Here is a 25,394-nt window from a genome sequence, read left to right on the forward strand (position 1 = left end):
GGTTCTACTGTTGAGGAAAATTTATGTTAAATTGGTAATAAGTCTTTTTTTTTACAAGATAAGTAATAAAATGATATATAATAAGTAATGAAAGTTTTCACGTTATTAAATAAAAAGGCCTTAACCATTAATTGTCTAACACCAGTTTTCTCAAATGTTGACAAAAAACGCATGTCATTGTGCTGTATAGTGTCTGCAGAACCTTGATCTTGTTGATGTTGTGCTGTGTCATTGTATTGCTGTTGTCAATGAGGAAGATGAGCTCTCTGCTGGCCTGCTGCAGTTCTGTTGGTTCGGACAGCAGGTCGGGGCAGAAGTTTAACATCAGGACAGGGTTCAAGAGCAGATCCTTATGATAGCGTCTCCGCACAAACTCCAGCTGTGGAAAGCACATTCATATAGACTATAAGGTTGGGTTCCATTCAATTGATTTGTTTTGGTACAACATGAAGGAATTAAGTTAGCTCATTAGTTTTTACAAATTTAAGTGGATTGAACATAAAACAATAAGAAAAAAACACAGCAAGAAGTGTGTTGTTTCAGCTCAATTTTAAAAAGTAGTTTAAACAAACAGCAATTTTTGAGTGTGTGTACACACCAGTAACTAAAAAATACTGCAAATGATAATCAGAAGTGTTAAATACCAATATCCTTACTCTCTTCTCGGACTCCGCCTCCTTTCGGGCACAGCGAATGAAATCCCGCCGAGCCCGGATCTGCTGCTCGTATTCTCTAAAGGTAAGCCGGCCTCTTTCTAGGATGACCAATGGGCTGTGAGACTCTGCAGCCAACAGGAGATTTGAGTGTGAGTTTGGATATTTTTTATGGATTTCTTGATTTTTTTTCTCTTTATTAAAATTCTATTTCATATTTTTCCTTAACATCTGAATTTGGGTGGACTAATTTTTGCACAGTGATCTTAAGTTATTTTGGTAATTTAGTTGCAGTTTTGGTTTACATAACTAATGTTGTGTGAATGCATAAATATCTTTTGGTATAGCATCCTTCATAAAACTGACATATTGTGCCTTTACCGATTCAGGTAAAAATGGTGACTTAAAACAAATAAGGGAAACTGCAATGCACAATTTGGAAATGCAAGTAAAGTAAATGCCATTTTCCAGTTAAAAGAGTCAATTGTTTTATTGCTGAAAGCATTCCGCTGTTTGTAATGCTATAAAACATGCATTTGCATTAGCTGTAAAACTTGCACACACACACACACACACACACACACACACACACACACACACACACACACACACACACACACACACACACACACACACACACACACACACTTACACACACATTTTGTAGAATGATTTGAGCAGGAGAAACAAAATCTATGATGACACAGCTGGGGTTAAATCCTGTTGAGGTTTTGGTCATTCTGTTGGTAAAGCTTTTTTTGTTATTCTACTACATGTGTGGACATTAAATGGAGAAAATAAATGTGATGTTTTGCAGGACCACTGTGCTACATGCATAGTTAACTTAATAAAGCGGTAATCTAACTATAAATACACTGTACCCTATATAGTTGACTCTACACATAACCTAACACAGACTACACAAGTTATACAAGCTAATAATTCTGACTTCAACTGTACTAGAGCTATTTATGCAGTTCAATAGATGTGCAGTATGTAAATATGGTCTCTCACCACTAAGGTGTAGTATTATTTCCAGATGTCGGTCACACTGATGCTCCTCGGCCAGTGTGATGTAGGTTGCAGATGCAGACTTTGCGCTGGGATCAGCATCCGCACGCAGGGCATGAGTGGGACTTTCCAGACCTGAAAGCACAGATACAGAATAGGAAAGGGTTACAGAGCCTGAACGCATGACATTTTAGCTCTGATTTGATTAGTTGCTATGAAAGAATATCATGCAGATTGGACTCTTTGACATCTGAGCCTCGGGGAACCAAAGATATGATAAAACAGATTCACACGAGAAGATTTATCTGGGTGCAGTGAAGATGACTTTTAAATTCGGTACATTTCAGTCAGACATTTCATAGAAAAATCTAGATGCGTTAAGAAGAAGGTTAGCAATCAATCTTTAGATGAATGCATTGACTTTATAATCAGTTTATTATTTAGATTTTCTGTATTATTCTGATAAATCCAACCCAGGCTCATTCTGAAAATGTACTGTTATATACATTTCTGGAGAGCACCAAATAAGTCTCAGGAGGTAGTTTTTTTTTTTTTTTTTTTTTTTTGCAGTTTTTGTTTTTTCGAGCTCACCAGAGGCTGCTGTTTAGGTTTCTTTAGATCTCAAATTTCTCTCGTGAGTCCTTTCTGTGTCTCAAGTCCGCCAATGTATATGGCAAGCTAACTGGATAAATTGGTAACAGGATAAGCTATCCATATAAAGCCAGCCGTAAGCATGGAAAGGAACGAGGTCATTACTCCTCGTAGCTGTTTTAAAACAAAATGCAGCCATACGTTCTTCTGGCTACAAAATTTGCGATCCCCAAAAATGTATATACACTATGTTTTCAGAATTAGCCTACGTTGGATAAATCCTACAGCATTTCAAAAGTTGGGGTCTGTTTTTAATTAATGAATTAATTTAATTGAATAGTTATGCAATAAAAATGATCTATTTCTTTGCTATAGTGCTTAAAAAGCAGCTTTCTGGAAGTGTTTTATAAGCATGCATCGCAACAGAGAAAACATCAAACAATGCTATATAAAATGAACAATCACTTAAAAGCAGATCTAAAATAAAATATTTGAACTGTCCCTGTTGTCGGTGGCAGAAAGTCCCTTCCTAGTGAGGGATTGATGGAATCATTCAAATGATTCTTTCAAGCAGCTGAATCATTTAGAAAACAGGCACATGTCTGCCCTTATGAATGCATTATTGAATCGTTTTCTCAATTATTTGTTCAGAAACAGATTTATTTATTATTGAAACATCAACACAATCTTACCACAATTTGTAACTTTTGATTTAGTATCTAATTTGTATGAATTCATACGATCTCTTTCATACAAATTTAGTATGATTTGCTCATTCCCAATGACGGTTGTGTTTAGAGGTGGGGTTGGGTGCCACGCCTCCTTTTTAAAATCATACATTTTCACATGACTAAACTCGTACAAATTAGCCGCTCTGATGTGCAAAAATAATTTGCCCTGTCTTTACTTTTTACTTACTTTAATTACTTTGCAATTTCCATTGTTAAAACAGATTACATTATGTACTCTACAATGATCTCTGGTTTATTGAACCATTGTATAAACTAATTTTCGCATCAAATAAATGACACGCATATCTATTAAATGTCTTTTTATCATTTTAATTACAGGACATTTAAACTGCATTTTAAACTGCTTCAAATGCTTTTGAATGACAATGCAGTTATGGTATTATCTTTGACACTATCACACACACATGTAGTTCTGATATATATGCAAACAAATATAACTATACTATAAAAAATTCCGGGGCAGCACGATGGTGCAGTGGGTAGCACAATCACCTCACAGCAAGAAGGTTGCTGGTTCAAGCCCCTGCTGGGTTAGTTCACCTTTTTGGGTGGAGTTTGCATGTTCTCCCCGTGTTCCCGTGGGTTTCCTCCGGGTGCTCCGGTTTCCCCCACAGTCCAAAGACATGAGGTACAGGTGAATTGGGTAGGCTAAATTGTCCGTAGTGTATGTGTTTAAATGAGAGTGTATATGTGTTTCTAAGTGATGGGTTGCAGCTGGAAGAGCATCCGCTGTGTAAAACATGTGCTGGATAAGTTGGCGGTTCATTCTGCTGTGGCAACCCCCGATTAATAAAGAGACTAAGCCGAAAAGAAAATGAATGAATGTAAAAAAATCCGTAAATTAGCAATTTTCCGTATTTTGATATTCATGTTTAATTTTTTTTATTTTCCCACATTTATTTATTCTTTTGAATAATGTTAAGAGATCTTCCTTCTAACTTTTAACCTTGAATAATTTGAAAAGGTGACTGATTGACATTTTCAATGGTTTAAAGTGGTATATTGTCTGGGTTGGCGTTGTATATTATGGTACAAAATCCTTGTAATTAACTGCCAGAACATTTTCTGTAATTTTACAGATTTATTTATTTATATAATAATTCTTATACATTATATTATTTCAAACTACTAAACTATCAATAAATGTTACTTTGTTTAATTTTTAATTAAATGTTACTTTGTTGAATTTTCAACATCAAAAGTCGACAGAGCAGAGATCAACATCCCATAATGCAATTCACAGAACACAGAATCTGTTAATTACTAGATATTTTTTACTGTTTATAGTAAAAATCTAAATAAATAGTATTACCATGGTTCAGTTTCAGCTCTTTTTTTCATGTAGTACTATGTGTGCAATACATTTTGTCATGCAAGCATGTGTGGAAATCTTTAAATGTGTTTTACTGTGTTATTTTATGCCTCACTCTCTCCTAATTCTCCTGTATTTGTCCTTCTCAATGTCCATTAGAGTTGAACCACAGTGACCTTTATCTGTGATTTAGTACTCTCCATCACCCAGCCTCCATCTCGCTCTTCTATTTTTTTGTGGCCTGGAGCCTGAACCAAACCCTCACAGACATGCTCCAGCTCCTTCTGGCAAGCTCACCGATGTCTATCATAATCACTGATGGCCATGCCAAGGTTTACGCTAACTGGATTATTTCAGAACACAAGCTGGACCTGCATGAACGCACAGGCTCTCTTTAAAAGCACAGAGAAAAAAAGGCTTCAGTGCAATGGTGGTTATAGACCACAGTAACTGTTCTGCTTAAGAAAAGAGCTCAGGGTTGGGGCCACTTCAACATTTAGTTTAATTATTTTATTACTGTCTTCTTATATTTACCCCCCGCCCCCCGCATTTCACATTTATTTTATATCTAACGTACTATACATTCACATATTGATTATTGCACATATTGATCTTCTGTGATGTTCCCTAGTTCTTTGTTCATCTTGTTTTTTTTGTTGTTTTTTTTGGTCAGTTATTTTTAAATATTTGATCTTTTATTTTTAGTAATTAGCAGTCATTTATTCATTCATTTTCCTTCGGCTTAGTCCCTTATCCAACTAAGCCTGGTTTCTCTTGAGGTTTTTTCCTTTACTTTCATCAATTGGTGAAGTTTGTTCCTCGCCACTGTCGCCACCTTTCTCGCTAGTTTGGGACTTGTGGAACTACACATTGATGGATTTGCTCCTCAGTGTTTGGACTTTCGTCATTGAAAATTATACTAAACTGAATTTCAACTCTGAAAACTGGACTGACGCAGTTTCAGTTTACTAAAACTTCCATGTTTAGCTGCTTTGACACAATCCACATTGTAAAAGCACTATATAATTAAAAATGAGTTGAATTGAATAATCCATCAGGGGTTTCCCAGTATGTGAAATATTTAGCCTAATATCTAGGCCTAATGAGGCTAGTTATGTTTCTTTTTCTCTTTCAGCAATTTCTACAGCACTCTCTTTTTACCCAATCATGTTTTCTAATAGCCACATATAATAATAGCGATGGCTTCATGTGTAGTCTTAAAACCTCTATATGCAACAAATGTCTAATATAACTAAACAAACAGTTTAAAGCTATAGTTCACCCTCAAAAATACATTTATCACTATTTAATCACCCTCAAGTGGTTTCAAAAGTTTATGGTTTTTCTGTTGAACACAAAAGAAGATACTTTGAAGAATGTTAGAAACTAGTAACCATTACCTTCCATAGCAGGAAAAACAAACACTTTATAAGTTAATAGTTACTAGTTCACAACATTTTTTCCAGAATAATTTATTTTGTGTTTAACAGAATGAAAATAAACTCATAGGTTTTGAACAAGGGCATCACGGTGGCGCAGTGGGTAGCACAATCGCCTCTCAGCAAGAAGGTCGCATTTAAAAATTAATGGATAACATACAGGATTGATTGGTCACTAGAGCCAAAATTGGGCATTTTTGGAGACACCTCAGAAATAGGAGATAAATATATATTGCTGGCAGTATCTTTGTATCTTTGAAATTAGTAAAAATAATAATTTTACAAAATTGGAATTCAGATTACGTGCCTATCTTTGAAATTTGGATTAGGAGCTAAAGTTACGCGTTGTCCATGGAAGAAATGAGACATGGGATGGCAAACAAACTAAACACATTTTTTTACATCTGAAATCCAATTATCTTTTATATCAGTATTCCTGACTTGTAACTCTTTATAGGTGGGATTGGTTTGGCATAAGTCAAGTTGTGGAGCCTACACATTTCTCTGTAAATTATTATTATTATTATTATATTTAATTCTATTTATTTCTCTTGTGCTTTCTGGATGATATTGTATTATGTTGTGTCCGACTATTTGTGTGTTTTGAAACGGCCTTTGTAACCTTTTTTCTTTCTTTTTTTCTGTTTAGGTTATTGTTTATTTTCTCATGCTAAAACCAACAAAAAATATATATTTTTATATATAAAAAAATAATAACAACAATAGCCAAATTAGTATTCAAATACATTTTAATAACGACCACTTTAGGTGTTTTACCCCTTTTTCAAGAGTTCACACTTAGCTGATCATTGATAATTGATAAGCTTGGTTGGCAGGCTGTCCCGGGAGAGAGCCCTGAGCTTATGAGATCCTCGAGCCCTGGGCTCCCTCCTGTTTGCAGGGCGTAAGGGGAGTTTGATATCAGGTAGATCTCGATGACCCCCCATTTTAAGCTTGACTATGGTATAAATTTTGTGTTTTCATTTTGTTTAGAGTGCTTGTTATTTGGACTGTGGGAGGAAACCGGGGAAAACCCACGCGAGCACAGGAAAAACAAACAAAACTCTGCACAGAGATCTCGTCTGGTTTAGAAGGAGCTTAAACCAGAGGCAACAGTGCTAATCACTTGCCACCGTGTTGCCCGTTTCAAAAGGAGGGAAAGTAGGGTTGGGTGGGAGGGTTCTTCAAGACGAAGATTTTGAGATAGGAAATCTCTGGTTATTTAAAGTGCGTTAGAAATCATCTGATTGGATAATTGGTCATGAGCTGATGCTGGAATAGCTGAGAACAATCATAAGCATGTTCTTCTCTCGAAATTTGTTTATAAATAAACTTCACTTATTGTCATTTTTGATTCAAGAATAAAGGTCCAAGATTTAGAATAAAAGTTGCTTGTAAAATATTTTCTCTATTTAAAAACAATAGAGCGAAAGGTCAAGTCACTTATGGTTTCTTGAACAGTTGGACGTTGGACCCATGAAAAATAATTGTTTGAATTTGCCAAACCTGATTAGCCGAAGTCACACTGAAGTGGCATCCAACAGATGATTCAGCTTGGTTTCAAAGCATTTTTCAATGGATTATTTTCACTATTAATGATGGCAAAGCAGTCAAAATAAGACTAATAAGCTCATGTATTGGACAAATTCTGGATTTTGTTCTTTTCAACCACCTGAACCCCCTTGGCTACGGGCCTGGTTTACTTTGATTTATAATGAACTTGTTCTTGTTTGCTTTTTTCCCCACCAAGATCTGAAAACACAAAAGAGTTAAACTTCTGCTGTATACTGTAAAATCTTGATCCTGGAGGGCCGGTGTCCTTGCAGAGTTTAGCTTCAACTTGCCTCAACACACCTGCCTGGGAGTTTCAAGTATACCTAGTAACACCTTTGTTAGCTTCTTCAGGCGTGTTTTGATTAGGTTTGGAGCTAAAATCTGCAGGACACCAGCCCTCCAGGAACAAGTTTGGTGACCACTGCTGTAGAGGATATAAATGTTACCGGCCAGCAGACAGGCTCCTCGAACCAGCAGCTGGAAGCTGAGCTGATAAGGCGAGAGGTTTGTGGCAGAGCTGTTGAGCAGAGCATGTGTGCACTGCTGCCCGACTCCCAGCATCCTCTCCTGCTTCCCAGACACACTGCCAAAACACGTCGTCGGGCTGAAGGACAGACGGCAAGTGGGGTTTCAAGCAATTTACTCCACTTGTGATTCAGATTCTAATTAAAGGGATAGTTCACCCAAAAATGTAAGATCTGTCATCATTTGCTCACTCTTTTAATTGAGTTTCTTTATTGTGTTGAATACACAGGCAGAGTTAGAAAAAAGCTGGTAGCTGGAACCCATTGACTTCCATATATTAATAAATAATATAATATTTATATTATAATTTATATTATAATAATATAATAAAATATAAATATTTTTCTGATAATTGGTCATTTTTAAGACAATGGATTCCAGCAACCAACATTCTTCAAAATGTCTTCTTTAATGCTCAGCAGAAGAAAGAAACTCCTAATGGTTTTAAACTACTTCAGGAAGAATAAATAATGAGGTAATTTTTAGTTTTGGGTAAGCTATCCCTTCACGGAAAGACTTTTATTGAAGATATTTGTTTTTAATTTTAGGATTTGGCCACATGAGAGGTCATACAAAATCTTCTAGATGTCATATACAACAGAAAAAAGTAAATACATTTACTGACCTCATACATCACCCAGCACTTATCCCTCCACATGCAACTCCCCCTTTGTTTATACACTTTGCTAAATATTATATATATTTTTATTTACGTAAATCATTTGTTATTTTTATTATAAGTCTTTTTATTTAGCAAGCATTACACTGATCATTATATACAGTTGAAGTCAGAATTATTAGCCTACCTTTGGATTTTTATCTATTTATTTATTTATTTATTGATATTTCCCAAATGATGTTTAACAGAGCAGGACATTTTTCACTGTATGTCTGATAATCATTTCTTCTATTTTATTTTCATCTTGGGAAAGTCTTATTTGTTTTATTTCGGCTCGAGTAAAAGCAGCTTTAAATTTTTTTAAAGCTATTTTAAGGTCAATATTATTAGCCTCTTTAAGCTACTTTTTTTCTATAGTCTGCAGAACAAACCATCGTTATACAATAATTTGCCTAATTACCCTATCCTGCCTAGTTAACCTAGTTAAGCCTTTACATGTCACTTTAAGCTGCATAGAAGTGTCTTGAAAAATATCTAATCAAATATTATTTACTGTCATCATGGCAAATATGCAATAAATCAGTTATTAGAAATAAGTTATTAAAACTATTATGTTTAGAAATGTGTTGAAAAAAACTTCTGTGTTTAACAGAAATTGGGGGAGAAAATAAACAGGTCGAATAATTCTGACTTCAACTGTATGTGACCCTGGACCACAAAACTAATTATAACCAAAAACACATTGTATGGGAAAAATTATGGATTTTTCTTTTATGCTAGATAATATTTCATGAAGATATTTTACTGTATTACTATTCCTACTGTAAATATATCAAAGCTAAAATTAATAATGTGCATTGCACTTCACTTAGGCAAATTTAAAGGTGATTAAAAACCTTAAACTCCATATTTTTAAATTGTATCACAGCCAAATATTGCCCTATCCAAAGCATGCAAAGCTTGTTGTGGTGGTGTGGAGAGACACCCACCCCTGATCATTGTGAAGCACTTTGGGTGTATGGCCATACACAATAAATGCACTAAACAAATACACATTATATTACATTAATGATTCAGCTTTCAGATGATGTATACATCTCAATAAAAACTGACACTTATGACTGGTTTTGTGGTGCAGGGTCACATATTACACAATATTTTGATTGAATGAAAAAAGCTTTTTTTCCAAATACTTTTTAGGTCTACTGGGATTATTATTAGTTACAGTAAAAGATCAGTTTTACCTGTTCTCCTCTGATTTTGTGCCATTTTCACTTTTTCCAGGCTGGACCCTTGCTCTTACTAAAGGCGTGAGCACTGTCGGGTACACCAGACGGATTGCACCATTTTCAAGTGTAGGAAGTTCAAGGGTAGTGCTGATGACAACGGACACGATTTCAAGAGGTCCAATTTGGCCCGTGCTCACAATGAATGTGCTCCTCTCCAGGTCCTCGTCCAGCAACAGATGACCTGAATTGAAAATAATCAATTAACAGGTACAAAAATCTCTCAGAATTCTTAAGTTGCAAATCATTTATCCCCAGTAATCTGTATTTTTGCACTAAAACTTGGGCCTGCTCTGAAACCTAATTGAAATATGTGTGAGTTAATGCAGGCACAGAGCCAACACAGCTCTCTCGTATAATGAATGCTGCCTGCACACCTCAGGCTGGACAAGTACAAAGCAGTATAAAGAGAGAACACAAGATTTACAAGAACACCGAATACACCTGCAGTGTGTGCAGTGACACAATCCTGTGGAAATACAATGAAATTGCTCAATGCTGCATTTGTCTGGTTATTCTGTCTGTCTTGTCTGTCTGTTTATCTGTCTGTCTATCCGTCTGTCCGTCTGTCTGTCTGTCTGTCTGTCCATCTGTCTTGTCTGTCTGTTTATCTGTCTGTCTGTCTGTCTATCCGTCTGTCTGTCTGTCTGTCTGTCCATCTCTCTTGTCTAAATGTCTGTCTGTCTATCCGTCTGTCTGTCTGTCCATCTATCTTGTCTATATGTTTGTCTGTCTGTCTGTCTGTCTACATGTCTGTCTGCCTGCCTGTTTATCTGTCTGTCTCTGCATCTATCTCGTCTATATGTCTGTCTCTGCATCTATATTGTCTATATGTCTGTCTGTCTGTCTGTCTGTCTGTCTGTGCATCTATCTTGTCTATATGGGCTCTATTTTGACGGTCCATGCGCAAAGCGCAAAACGCAGGGAGCAAATGCTTTCAGGGCGTGTCAGGACGCGTTTTTGCTAATTTAAGGACGGGAAATCTACCTTGCGCTTCGGCGCATGGTCTAAAAGGGTTGAGTTTATTTTCTTAATGAGTTATGGGTGTGTTTTAAGAATAAACCAAATACAGTCTCATCTCCCATTCCCTTTAAGAGTCAGGTGCGTCGCGCCAAGAGCGCATTCGCTATTTACAGGACGCAAAGTAAGTCTAAGTGGAAAAAAATGAGCATTTCACAAGCAGAAAACTGTTAAACAGAGCATCTACTGCGTTAAAATGAGAAATAATGGAACTACTTTCACATTCGCTCTTGGATAGGGAAACCTTTACGCACAGACATCAATTAGTCTAAAAATAAATACTTTTGTTTGTTAAGCGCAAATATTCGTTTCGAAACTATTTCTAAATTCAGTTCTAATTTCCAGCAAACGAATAAATGAACAATAATAATAAAATGTGCTCTAAAACCTGAGTTATATCCTAAAACACATGCTTTGCCCCATATGGTCTAAAACCTGGCAGGTGGGCAAATCTAAGCTTGTTTTTAATGAAACAAATATAAATATGGATATAATAAATAATACTGCTAATAATAATTACATTATACAAAAGCAAATTGTTATGAATGAACTGAAAAAGCCTCCCGAGATGTAGAAGACATAAAAGAAGTTGTTTTTCATATTTATGTAGGCTAGAAAATAATATGTTTTGTAATATTTTAATCCTTTATATTTATATCCTATATCTATTCTTATTATATCCTATATATATCCTTAATATTTACATTTTTTCATATGTAAAGATATTTGCCTACTGCTCTCTTGTGCGTATTAAGCAGTGCGTAAGCGTGGCGCAACTCTGCGCTGGAGTTTAAACCGGGTTAGTTTTGGTCTAATGAAAAATCTATTATAGTTTCTCAAAATAGCAACGCGCCAGCGGTCCGCCTCAGAACCCCTTCCTTTTAAGACGAGAACGCCTATGGGAGCACAAATAAGCTCTAATGCATTTGCTATTTAAACAGCGTAGCGCAAAGCCTCAAAACGACTCTTGCGCCAAGCTGAAACTACCAAAAGACTACTGCGTCACGCCTTGCGCCACACTGCGCCGGGTGTATGATAGGGTCCTATGTCTGTCTGTGCAACTAACTTGTCTATATGTCTGTCTGTCTGTCTGTCTGTCTGTCTTTCTGTCCATTTATCTTGTCTGTCTGTCTGTCCGTCTGTATGTCTGTTTATCTGTCTGTCTGTGCATCTATCTTGTCTATATGTCTGTCTGTCTGTTTATCTGTCTGTCTGTGCATCTATATTGTCTATATGTCTATCTATCTATCTATCTATCTATCTATCTATCTATCTATCTATCTATCTATCTGTCTGTCTGTCTGTCTGTACGTCTATCCGTCGGTCAGTTTTTCTGTCTGTCTGTCTGTATGTCCATCTATCTTGTCTAAATGTCTGTCTGTCTGTCTAGAAACCTCTTCAATCTTGTCCTTAATGAGCTAATATTCATAATGAAAAAATTTGCCACATTTCAGAATTTCCATTACCAATCTAAGCCAATAGTTTGTTTTGGGTTTGGATTGTTTGTGTGTACTTTATTGCATAGACAGGTAGAATATAGAAAAACACATTATCTGCATTTTTCCTTTTTTTTTAAACCCAAGTTTAGAAACTAGAACTAATCCAGCATTACGTACTCACACCCAGCCACAAACCTCTTTTGAGGAATGAGAATCAAATGAGAAATCGATACAGACTCATTTACAGTTTTTTTTCAGTGGCTTTGGTGCATTTCTCACAAGACTATTTACATTTGCACAGCAGTTCATGCATTTCTCAACACAATTAGTCATTTGTGCACATCATAGTAGCAGTTTTTCATTCCGTCCAACAAATTGCAAAGCTTTTGGACATGCATCAATTGCTTTCATACAACTCTCTGCTGTTTTATAGCATTATCATTTGCTTATGTCATGTCAGTCAAAATTAACTAAACTTGTGAATGCTAAACAGTCATTCCATATATAACTAATAGTTATTTCATTACTTGAGTCATTACATACAAAAATGTTGAACTAGTTATCAAAATATGTCAAGAAAACTTAAATTAAAAAAAATTGTAATCTTTTTTTTTTCCTGAAAATGTCTTCTAAATTGAATCATTTCATGAATAATTTACAGACCTTTGTGTGTTGTGAGTTCAGTTTCAATATTGTTTACAATTCTGCACAGCTCTACCCAAAGGAAGTTTAAGGGAAGTTTAAATAAGGGTGTATTTATTATTTTGCACAATGCTGGGAATAAATTCGATTTGCAAAGAGCAAATGCAGTAAAAATGTGAAACATACATATTCAGTGTCTTGTACTCAGATACCTCACTAAATGCAGTGATGTCTAACTTTACTGTAGTTTTCAAATGGCTGTGCAAATAGTATATAGTGCTGTCTTGATCATTTTCAGAAACCAAAATCTGACTTTTTTGAATTGAAAAGAATGTACAGAGTAAACTGTCATAAAGAAAACATGACAAAGCCATTTGACTATCTTGTTCATAAACAGTGGTGTCAGGACTTTTCATCTTGATGACATGAATACTTGCTTTTGAGGAATGAGCGATTCAGTTTGAGCAAGTGACATGCTTTGCAGGGTATCAACTAGGTTTTGCAGTTTGTATGTTTTGAGAAATGCATTGTGCCAAAGTGACTGAGTAAAACTGTAAATTTACACAAATAAACATTGAAACTATATAGTATATGGCCCATAAATGTGATAAAAATAAATCAAAAATTAATTAAAAAAAGAAAAGAACAGAAAATAACATAAATACAATTCAGGGCGAATACTCACACAGCCAGATGGCACAGGTCAACATAAAGTTGAATTTTGATCAAACTTTAATTGACATCAGTCAGATCCAGCAAGACATCATTTTAAGGGATAATTCACTCAAAAATGAAAACTCTGCCATCAGTTACTCGCCCTTTATTTCCCCCCAAACCTTTAAGAGTTTTAGTCTTTTATTGAAAACAAAAGAAAATATTTTAAAGAAAGCTGTAAACCTGAACTTATTCATTTCCATTGTATTTGTTTTTCCTATATGGAAATTATTGGTTTATGCTGTCTTCAAAATATCATTTTGTTTTTTTGTGTTTAGCAGAAGAAGCAAACTTTGCTAGTGAATGAATGATAAAAATATTGACAGCCACTAAAAATCCATTTCAAATATAATGGGTAATAATTCTTAATATAAATGGAAAATGTTGTAACTCTCACCATTGGAGCACTGTATCTCCAGTCCTGTTCCTCCACAGCATCCCCACTCTTTACTGTGACCACACTGGCTGTGCAGCACCGATCCTGGGCAGCAGTCCGAACAGCAGTCCTCCAGCTTCCCACGACTCTGGAGCTCCACACTGACCAGCCTGCCAGACACCACTGCCTCGAATCCCACCACGACCTCCTTCTCCCCCAGAGGATACACAAACACACCTGAGCAGGTCAGGATGACATCAGATTCAGATTAGTTTGATTTAACTCTTTATTCTTTAATTCTTTGTGAATTTTTTAAATAATTTAAATAGCCTTTTTGCATTATATATTATATATATATTTTTAATACAGTGAATTCAGACATACAGTACTACTCGGCTCGCATACTGTTTTTCACATACTATGTATACTGTAAAGATAAACTAGTCACTTTAATAATAAAAAGAGTAAACTTGTTGTTAAAAACTTAATTTTTATAATTATGCACATAGTTCAGTTCTATATGTGCAGTTGTTCTCTGATATCTGCATAGAAATTAAAGTTTGCTCTTGTGTTGTGTTGGGATGAAATATACTGTAGGCTAAATTATAATTATCCCCGACAAAAGAGACAGAGATGTCTTTAGAGTTGTATTTTGTGATTAAATTTTACAGCAATTTTTTAGTGTGTACATTCACAGTATTACTAGCCATTTTGGTTGCCAGTAATGCTGTAAAATTTAAAAGTGCACTGCAAATTAACAATTACAATTATGCTTTAGTTTTACAGCACAGTAATAATTATTAATTTATCGTGCACTTTTAAATTTTATAACATTACTGACAATTTTTATATGTTTATATACTGTAAAACCCAATAAGTTAACAGTTTGAGGAAACCGATTGCGGAAAACTATTTAAGTTTTGAAACCAAATAGTTTGGTACTGTAAACTTATTTTAAAAATATATATATATATATAAATAAAAATAATACTAATAATAATAATTATATATATATATATATATATATATATATATATATATATATATATATATATATAATTTTTTTTCACAACATACATGTTAAACTGACAGAAGATGCAGTTAAACAGCCCTTATGTCTTTTTGAGGTAGCCCTAAATACATTTATAATCTGTCTTTCCTAACAGGCTGTGATTAGATACTCCATGTTGCAGTACCTGAGAGCTTTAGAATGCCAATTTTGTTTTTAAAATAAGAGTCCCACATACATAGTAAGTATAAATTAAAAATTAGGGAACATTGGGTATATGCTGAATGACTTTTAATTTTCAGTAACCCAGTTAAAGGGCTTCAGGTGAACTAAATGAATGCTCAAGTCTATTTAACTGATTATATTTTTATTACATTACAACGTCAATGCTGTAAAAGGAACCGTATAATATTGAAAAAAGTCACATTAACCATTCATCAGAGGTTCATCGGTAAGGAAACATTGAGGCCAATCAAACACTGCCAGGAAATTTAAGTAAGGACAATGGATTTTACACACTTTTTAAATGTAAAGTCAATTAATTGCTTGTTCCTTATTATAAGTAAATTAGGAAAAAGTGTAATTTTTCATTGTCTGTGTGTGTGTGTGTGTGTGTGTGTGTGTGTGTGTGTGTGTGTGTGTGTGTGTGTGTGCGTGTGCGCGTGCGCGTGTGTGTGTGCGTGTGTGTGTGCGTGTGTGTGTGTGCGCGTGTGTGTGCGCGTGTGTGCGCGTGTGTGCGCGTGTGCGTGTGTGTGTGTGTGCATGATTTCTTACCCTCCACAGGTTCAGGGTCAGTGTTCACATATGTGAGATGACCTGTGATGCCCAGTGAGCAGCCGTTGGCACAGGAGGAGATTTGGGACGTCTTCAGCAGAAGTGGCGCCCACGTAATGCGGTTTTTCAACCCTGGCATTTTCCTCGAGAGAGAATCATCCGTGTAAGCTAATTATTCTTGTTATGGGAAGGTCAGCAACAAGATCCCTTAAGAATACTAAGCATGATAATTAATAAGCATCATTTAATTACAATATTGACTTTGATACACTTGTCAGTATTGTAGTGAAGCTACTTCATTACTAACTACCCTTTGAGAATAGTCAGGGCCTTGGATGGTTGCCAAAAACTAACTTTTTTCTCATTGCTAATGGAATGTAGTATATTTTAGCTCAAGGTTTTAAAATAAATGACTGGTTGGCAACTTTTTAAGCACAGACCACAAAATGCAACATAGAAAATGTCTCATTCTGAAAAAGTAGCCCTATATGCGTTTCTGGGGATCTCGAATTATGTAGCCAGAGGAACGTATGGCTGCATTTCGTCTTTAAAACAGACGTCATTCCTTTATCATGCTTATCGGCTGATCGCTTACCTACACATGGACAGCTTTCAAGCAAAGAACAGCAAGAACAAGCAAAGAACAAGCAAGCTTACGCAAGAACAGCAAGCGCAAATGGCACTTGCAAGATAAATTTAAGAAATTTAATTGGCGAAAACAAAAACTGCAAGAAATCGTAGCATCTGAGGCGTATTTGCCATTCTTTAGAAATGTATATAGGGGTACATTTTCAAAATGAGCCTGGGTGACAAAATGTCCAACTTAAATTGTGATGAAACTAGCATGTTTTGAATGTATTACGGCACCAAAAAGTGATGGAAAATATTAAACAAACGTGAATTATATTTACATTTCTATAAGTTTCTATAAGTTTGTTTGATTTAAAAAATATACAATGAAATATTGTGCTGGAAATATGTATTTTGCAAAACCTGTTTGACTTCAAAATAATGAGAAAATTAAAGCCATAATTAAGTTGTTTTAAGTTTAGGATATCTAAAATGTTTTACTGTTGGTAGTATGTTGCTTGAGCGCAGCACCAAATATTTCCTTTAGATTAAATTAATGTATTAATTCCAATGTATTTGTTTACCTTCTTTTCATTGACTTGAACATAAACTGAAATACAGTAGGCTATAATGAAATTTGGGCGATATGATGGCTCAGTGGTTAGCACTGTTTGAGTCCCGGCTGGGTCAGTTGGCATTTTTGTGTGGAGTTTGCATATTCTCTCCCTGTTGGTGTGGGTTTCCTCTAGGTGCTCTGATTTTTCACACAGTCCAAAGACATGAAGTATACACTCACTGGCCACTTTATTAGGTACACCTGTCCAACTGCTTGTTAACACAATTTTCTAGTCAGCCAATCATATAGCAGCAACTCAGTGCATTTAGGCATGTAGACATGGTCAAGATGATTTGCTGCAGTTCAAACTGAGCATCAGAATGGAAACAAAAGGTAATTTAAGTGAGTTTGAACATGACATAGTTGTTTTTTGGCAGAAGGGTTGGTCTGAGTATATTAGAAACTGCTGATCTACTGGGATTTTCACGCACAACCTTTTCTAGGGTTTTCTGCGAATGTTCTGAAAAAGAGAAAATATCCAGTAAGCAGTAGTTCTGTGCTCGCAAACGTCTCGTTGATGCCAGAGGTCAGAGGAGAATGGACAGACTGGTTCAAGCTGATAGAAAGGCAACAGTTACTCAAATAAGCATTTGTTACAACTGAGGTATGCAGGTATCGATTTCTGCTGCAACATTCCAATGGTGGGGTCACAATTTGGCATCAACAACATGAAAGTATGGATCCATCCTGCCTTGTATCAACGATTCAGGCTGGTGGTGGTGTAATAGTGTGGGGGATAGTTTCTTGGCACACTTTGGGCCAATTAGTACCAGTTGAGCATTGTGTCAACGCCACAGCCTACCTAAGTATTGTTGCTGACCATGTCCATCCCTTTATGACCACAGTGTACCAATCTTCTGATGGCTACTTCCAGCAGGATAATGTGCCCTGTCATAAAGCGTGAATCATCTCAGACTGGTTTCTTGAACATGACAATGAGTTCACTGTACTCAAATGGCCTACACAGTCACCAGAGCTCAATCCAATAGAGCATCTTTGGGATGTGGTGGAATGGAAGATTTGCATCATGGATGTGCTGCCAACAAATTTGCAGCAACTTCGTGATACTTTCATGTCAATAAGGACCAAAATCGCTGAGGAATATTTCCAGTACCTTGTTAAATCTATGCCACAAAGGATTAAGGCAGTTCTGAGGGCAAAAGGTGGTCCAACCCATACTAGTAAGGTGTACCTATTAAATTGGCTAGTGTGTGTAAGTGAATTGAATAAACTTAATTGGCCTTAGTGTATGTTTGTGAATGAGTGTGGATGGATGTTTTCCAGTACTGGATTGCAGCTGAAAGGGCATCCCCTGTGTAAAACATATGTTGATAAGTTGGCGGTTAATTCCACTGTGGCAACCCCTGATGAATAAAGAGGCAAAGCCAAAGAAGAATGAATGAATGAATATAATCAATTATATTTTGCTCAGTTGGTTGCTGAGACGCACACAAAAATACTTAGGTTTTAAAATGTTTAAATTCAAATGAAAACTCCAGATAAACAATACAACATCTATTTACAGTAAAACACCAGATGTGAGTAAAAGGCCTGCAATAAACAAGACAGCTTATAAACATTATAAACCAAATCTTAGATAACAAATTGGAAAGCGGCAGATTTCCATCACATTATGTGCTTCAGCAACCGTGTAACATTTTAAGAGCCGCTACAACCTCTACTTCTCACGACTGGACGTGTCCACCTCACATGCTGCCTGGCAACCGGACGACACTCATCCTGTCACAGTGGGAATGTACGTGTCAAACATTTACCCACTGGTCAATAGAGCACCACCAGCACATGAATACAAACACCAGCAGCAGCAAGAGTCAGGCTCAACCACCAGCCTGAGACTTACTGATGCTGATGTTTAAATGAAGTCACTCAATTAGCACACTGAGGAACACATTTAAATGCAGAATCATTGCCCTCAGGAAAACCATAATCCCGACAGACGTTTAATATGGTCTAATAATCAGTATTCTACTGTCTGCCCATATCACTGATGTTGAATCTCTCATAAACACTGTTAAATGTTGTTGCGTTATTGTTTGTTTTGGCTCTCAGGTGCTCCTTGAACAAGGTGCACTAACACCTGCCACCTGGACACAAACCCACTTACTGAGATTTACTGTGCTGTGATTAAATGTCAAGCTAGCATGAATATAATCATCACACTGCTAAATGAAAGTAAACTGCTCTTACTATGAGGTAAGATTCAGTTTTGACTTGCCAACTGCAAAGTCACTGCAATTCATAGGTTATTAATTTAGTGGCTAATTCGCATTAATTATTACAATCTCTTTTGTGCAGTTAATTTTAGTATGGTTTGCTCATCTTGCAATGAGGGGTAGGGTTAGGGACACAGCTATTTTTATAAATGGTCTGTTTTCATGGTATGAACTTTTTTGACATTATGTAAAATATGTTTCCTCATGAAATCAAACTGGACTTGTTGATTTTTAAGCAATAATGTCAAGTTAAAAATCTGAAACAAAAGTATTGTTGCCTGACATTGTTGCAAGCATTTTTTTTCCAGATGCATTCTGATAAATTGGTGTATAGTTTTTTTTTTTAAGTGGTTATTTGAAGAATTGAGAAATTGTTGTTATTAGCGACACCAGTGGCTGTTAAAAGAACTGCAGCCAACAACTTACAAATGCATTCTGAAAAAGTAAGGTTTTTTCAGTAGTTGTACCCTGGCAATGTGGAGACAGATCATTCTCAAAAAATAATTCATTTAGAAATAAAATTCATACATCCACCACACAAATCTAATTTGTACAAGATTCAAAAATACACAAATCCAATTTTGTAAATTCAAAACATGATATAGAAGTACACAAATTCTGTTCGTAAATTCAAAACAAGATAAATAAAATACACAAATCTAATTCGTAAATTCAAAACATGATGCAGAAATACACAAATCCAATTAATAAATTCAAAACACGATTCAAAAATAAACAAATCCAATTCATAATTCAAAACACAATTCACAATATGCAAAATTGCTAAATATTTATGATGTTTACTGTGTGAAAGTTGTAAGCACAGTTGAAGTCAGAATTATTAGCCCCCTTTGGATTTTTTTTATTATTTTTTTTTTTTATATTTCCCAAGTGATGTTTAACAGAGCAAGGGAAATTTTAACAGTATGTCTGATAATATTTTTTCTTCTGGAGAAAGTCTAATTTGTTTTGTTTCGGCTGCAATAAAAGCAGGTTTTAATTTTTTTAAAAACATTTTAAACTCAAAAGTATTAACCCCTTTAAGCAAATTTTTTGATAGTCTACAGAACAAACCATCGTTATACAATAACTACCCTAATTACCCTAATCTGCCTAGTTAACCTAATAAACCTGGTTATAAGCCTTTAAATGTCACTTTAAGCTGCATAAAAGTGTCCCAAAAATCTAGTAAAATATTATTTACAGTCATCATAGCAAAGATAGAATAAATCAGTTATTAAAACTATTATGTTTAGAAATGTGTTGAAAATATCTTCTCTCCGTTGAACAGAAATTGGGAAAAAATATACAAGGGGGCTAATAATTCAGGGAAGCTAATAATTCTGTAAATTAAGTAATTTAGCAAATGCTTTATATAAATGCACAATAGAAATAACTTTGGAGAAAACAGCAGTTAAGAAAGCATCTTAAGAAAGCACAGACCCGAAAGACTAAAGCACAACTGAAGTTAAATGTACTTTCTAAATAAACTACTTACAATAGTGATGTTTCCACAAATAATTCAACAACATTATATCAATAAATGAGGTATTAAAATTACACTGTTTTGAAAGCTTGATTATTTGAAACTACATGGTTCTGGCTATGTGAGACTGCAGTTTGAACTTTTTTTTACACAACACATTGATATTGCAGTACGGAATGGCTCTTTTCGGCATTGCCTTGAACATTGGAAGCATTTGTTCATGTGTTATAAGAGAGGCTCTTAATTTTTAGGACTTATGACTTGTAATTTTCCTATAGCTAAAACATCTTATGACTTTCAGAAAATTAGTCTGCAGTATTTCGTTGACTATACCAAGGAAGTACTCGGATTTTTAACTTTGTTGCACTGGCAAAAATAATAACAATAATTATAATATTTCTAAATAAATGGATGTATACTGGCAAATAAAGGTAAATGGATGTACAATACTGTATGGAAACCACACTGACAAATAGAAAGGTTCACAAACTTTTAAACTGCATTTAAACTGAATTTGTTGAGAGAAAAAAGCAGTGATTTCACCTATGCAACTCACTTTTACAGAATTAAAGTTAAATTAATTTAATTGGGGAAAATGTATACAGTAACAGAAGTTGCAAAATGTAAAGTCATAATTGGGGTGGTAAATCACTGAATAATTCAGAACATATTAATCTAGAAATGTCAGTATAACACTAACAAAACTGTGAAATAGCCTGATTATAATTTCAATCACTTAGTATTTTTGCAGACAGAAGCTAAGTTGACATAAATTTATCAACTAATATTTAAAGACATATGCTTATAATTTGAACATGACATTTCATAGCAGATTTCGCATGTTTCTTAGCCTAATCTAGCCACATTAAAACGACTAAACTGTCTTGGTAGGTTTTGGGGGAAAGGGCATAAAAGAACGTAAACAGATTTTCACTTACTTGATTTTTGCCCGGTTTGCGGGGATTTGGACGGTGACGTGTTACAGGTCTCTCATCTCTCCATCACTCTTTCTCTGGGCGGAGGAGGTACGCTTCACTACAGCGCACATCCACGCACGCGCACGGAAATCTTACAGGAGTCTGTATATGATTTACATCCTACATTTCATTCTGTGTTTCAGTTCTGATTGCAAAGTAGTCTCTAGCGTATCTGAGTGTCTATTTAAATAACACATTTTTTTACTTTTTCAGACTTGTCATTTAGCTTTGATCCAGACTCATTCACCTTTTAAAATAGTATTGCCATATTTACTCATGATTGCTTATTCTTGCTTATCTTATCTTTTATTATGCAATTTGAAAAAAAGTCTTGCTTATTTCATCATTTCAGTCATTTTACACGTTTTACTGCATAAGTTCTGTAAGTAAATTTGGTCCGCTATTTGGTTTGGTCCAGAGGAGGCCACCAGAGGGAGACAATGAGTTGGGGAAAAAAGAAAGGAAACTTACATTTATAAATATGTTAAAACTTCATTTGAGCGAAAGATAACCTGATGTCTATATAGAGACATTCAACATCAGAATATTCATATTTAGAAAATTACTTACAGTTGTCTACGGTGCTAAAAAAAAAAAAAAACCTTTTCCCATTTTAGAGAATCAAGTTTTGATAATATTGGTTTATAAACTGATTAACATGAACTTCTAGATCGCATAACATCACAACTGGCTCAAATTCTGCAGAGCTTTAATATCTGTTTTTTATTTTTATTTTTTGGTATTTATTTTCTTCTTTTCTTTAAAACTAATGGCTGTATTTGTTTTTGTTGTTGTTGTTGTTGTTGTATTTTCACTAATTACTTATCAATTCACGTCAAAACACTTTCATTTTTTTGTAAAAAAAATTCACCTTAATATCTAACAATAACGTACCAATATTTTTTAATTAAAATTAAAATCAGTCATGAATTTTCAGCTTTTGCCCCACACTTGCTATTTTAATTTAGCTATCTATTGAAAGTGTATGCACGCGCATGCGCATAGGCTAAATAAAAGCTTTTCTTCCCTCTGACTGATGGGATAAAACAAACGAGGCTGTCAGTGTAAGAAAACCTAAACATTGTTCATTCATGTTCTTTTCGATTAAGTCTCTTTATTCATCAGGGGTCGCCACAGCACAATGAACCGCCGACTCCAGCATATGTTTTACACAGCAGTTGCCCTTCCAGCTGCAAACCATCTCTGTGAACACCCATACACTCCCAATAACACACATACATAACACTACGGACAATTTAGTTTACCCAATTCATCTATGGCGCATGTCTTTTGACTGTGGGGAAACCGGAGCACCCGGAGGAAATCCACGAGAACACGAGGAGAACATGCAAACTCCACACAGAAATGCCAACTTACCCAGCCGACATTCGAACCAGCGACCTTCTTGCTGTGTGAGGCGACAGCGCTACCCACTGTAGTGTCTCTCCATGCACTGCCATTTTAGGTTGAGTGCATTTATATCAGGGGTGTCAAACTCAATTTCTGGAGGGCCGAAGCCCTGCACAGTTTAGTTCCAACCCTGCTCCAACAGACTTATAGGTTTCAAACAAGCCTGAAGGACTCAATTAGTTTGATCAGGTGTGTTTAATTAGGGTTGGAACTAAACTGTGCAGAGCTGCGGCCCTTTTGGAACTGAGTTTGACACCTGTGATTTATATGGTTTGGCTTATTATTTTTTAGGCTTATTAACGAAGTTCATATGTGCGAACAAAACTCTTTCTTGACGTGCCATCAATGTCCGATAGAAGGCGCTGTTGACATTCCAACGAACTACCCTTTACGCTCTGCGGAGGGTCTCAGTTATGTTAATGCATATTGTTTCTTAATAAGGTTGTGTGGTTTTTACTCATTTTGTATATATAGTAATTAGTTTGTGCTGTCATTTATCTCATCACACATTTCCCTGTCAGATTTAAAAAAAAAAAAAAACTGGTATGATAACGACAGTGGTAAAACTGACCTAAACCTAAACTGTCTTATATCCTAATTTTATAAAATTAGCTACATTTTCTTGGGTATTTTGCCTATAGGCTCTCAATATTAAAGCTTTTGAAATATCAAATATGATAAGCCTCTTCTTAAAATATGGACATGTTTATATTGCAGAAATAGGGTCAGTTCTGTATGAGAACAGTGTTCACCCAAAATGAAAATTGTCATCATTTACTCTCCTTTAGCTTCTTTCAAAAGTTTCTTGCTTCTATTAAAAACAAAAAAAGGAAATTTTGAAGAAGCCTGTCACCATTGACTGCCATAGTATTTGTTTTTTTTTTTCTACTATGGAATTCAGTAGTTTTCAACTTTCTTTAAAAAAATTATTTGTGTTTAATAGAAGCAAGAAACTCATAAATGTTTGAAATAGTTAATACATTTTCCTTTTAGGTGAACTGTCCATTTAAGTCCTTTGCAAAGTGAAACAATAACCCTTAATGTTGTCAGTGTATCAATGTCAAAATGTAAATTATTTGGATGAATTTTTTGCACATTAATATTTTACGTTTTACAGTAACTTTTACAACTGCATTTAAGCTATTTAATTAGATCAATCCATCTTTAATTAAGTTCTGTATTCTATTGATGACATATAGATAGAGAAGAGAAGCGGTCTAAGAACAGAGCCCTGAGTCACGCCAGAAGCTTGATTTTTCCACCTCACCCCATCTAGGCCTGAAGGACCTACAATATCTGAGAGGTAAGTTATGTACTGTGTGTTCAGGGGACGATTTGATTTTCCTGAGATGTTTGTTGCAGTGAAAGATAAAATGTGAGGTGTCTTCATATAAAAGTTTGTTTGTTGGCAAAATTATTGCTACAGTATGATGTCTGCAGTGTGTTTTGATGTTTTGAAAAAGAAAAAAAATCCAAATCCACGTTCATGTACATGCAGAGGTGGCTCTGATCTCTTATAATCTTGCTTTTGGATGTTTTATTTAAATCCTGCACTAGCCAGATTTCAGACAACCAAGCAGAAACAGCAGAACAGTTTGTAAATCCTTTCCATGGACTTTTGTAAGGGTACGCTTGAGTTTGATTGATTGATTGATTGATTGATTGATTGATTCATTCATTCATTCATTTTCCTTCCCATGCGTCCCTTATTTATCAGAGGTCACAGTGGAATGAACCGTATGCTTGAGTTTTAACATAACCATAAATAATATTTAAAATAATTCCTAAAAACAGAAATAACAGCAAACTCAAAGCGCCCTGTCATTCACCTCAATAAGGCGTAAGATGGGTTTGACATGATTTGTTGCTATGTTTAGATCAGCGCAACCCTAATTTTCACATTTTGCGCCGTGTTGTTTAAATAGCAAATCCATTTTCGCCACTTTGTGGACTCATGGGTGTGCCGGTCCAAAAAGGAGGTGTGTGAAGGCGCATTGTTTGCGTGTTGGTATTTTGAGAAACTGAAATAGACTGCACCTTTGACCAACAAAAAGTCCAGCGCAGAGCACGTTAGTTATGCGCCTAAGCAGGTTCAAACGCTTAATGCATACAGGATATCCTGCATTATACAAAATGTCTTTACATATAAAAAAACTAAAGGATTAAAGTGTAACAAAATTTTTTATTTTCTTCATGAATATTAAAACCACTGTCTCCATGTCTTCTTCATGTCCGGGGGGCTTTTTCAGTTTATTCATGTCAATTTGCAGTTTAATAATGTTAATATTGTTTATTTTATGCATATTTTTATTTTGTTTAAAAAAACAAGTTTAGATTTGTCTACCTGTTGGGTTTTGGACCATATGGCGCATAAGAAAAGGACGT

General features: G+C 35.3%; 2 protein-coding genes across 4 annotated transcripts in view; one reads left to right on the forward strand and one right to left on the reverse strand.

The window, feature by feature from the left end:
- The window catches only part of vwa5b2 (von Willebrand factor A domain containing 5B2), a 47,668-nt gene extending 26,035 nt beyond the window's left edge, over positions 1-21,633 (reverse strand). For both annotated transcript variants that reach the window (XM_073929340.1, XM_073929334.1), the window contains exons 1-8: positions 21,561-21,633; positions 15,717-15,859; positions 13,955-14,170; positions 9,701-9,926; positions 7,759-7,916; positions 1,668-1,799; positions 657-781; positions 203-379 (exon numbers count right to left, since the gene is read on the reverse strand). In XM_073929340.1, the coding sequence (XP_073785441.1) occupies positions 203-379; positions 657-781; positions 1,668-1,799; positions 7,759-7,916; positions 9,701-9,926; positions 13,955-14,170; positions 15,717-15,855 (1,173 nt within the window). In that variant the 5' untranslated portion in view covers positions 15,856-15,859; positions 21,561-21,633. The remainder of the gene's footprint in view (positions 1-202; positions 380-656; positions 782-1,667; positions 1,800-7,758; positions 7,917-9,700; positions 9,927-13,954; positions 14,171-15,716; positions 15,860-21,560) is intronic.
- prss56 (serine protease 56) overlaps positions 15,797-25,394 on the forward strand; it is a 47,476-nt gene continuing 37,878 nt past the window's right edge. Inside the window, exons 1-2 of one of the 2 annotated variants that reach the window (XM_017352214.4) lie at positions 15,797-15,879; positions 24,209-24,312. The gene's annotated coding sequence lies outside the window, so the exon portion shown is untranslated. Of the gene's footprint in view, positions 15,880-24,208; positions 24,313-25,394 lie in introns of those variants that run through there. The other variant, XR_012393800.1, reaches the window with a different exon arrangement.

This window comes from Danio rerio, chromosome 2, assembly GCF_049306965.1.
Source record: "Danio rerio strain Tuebingen ecotype United States chromosome 2, GRCz12tu, whole genome shotgun sequence".
Lineage (NCBI taxonomy): Eukaryota > Metazoa > Chordata > Actinopteri > Cypriniformes > Danionidae > Danio > Danio rerio.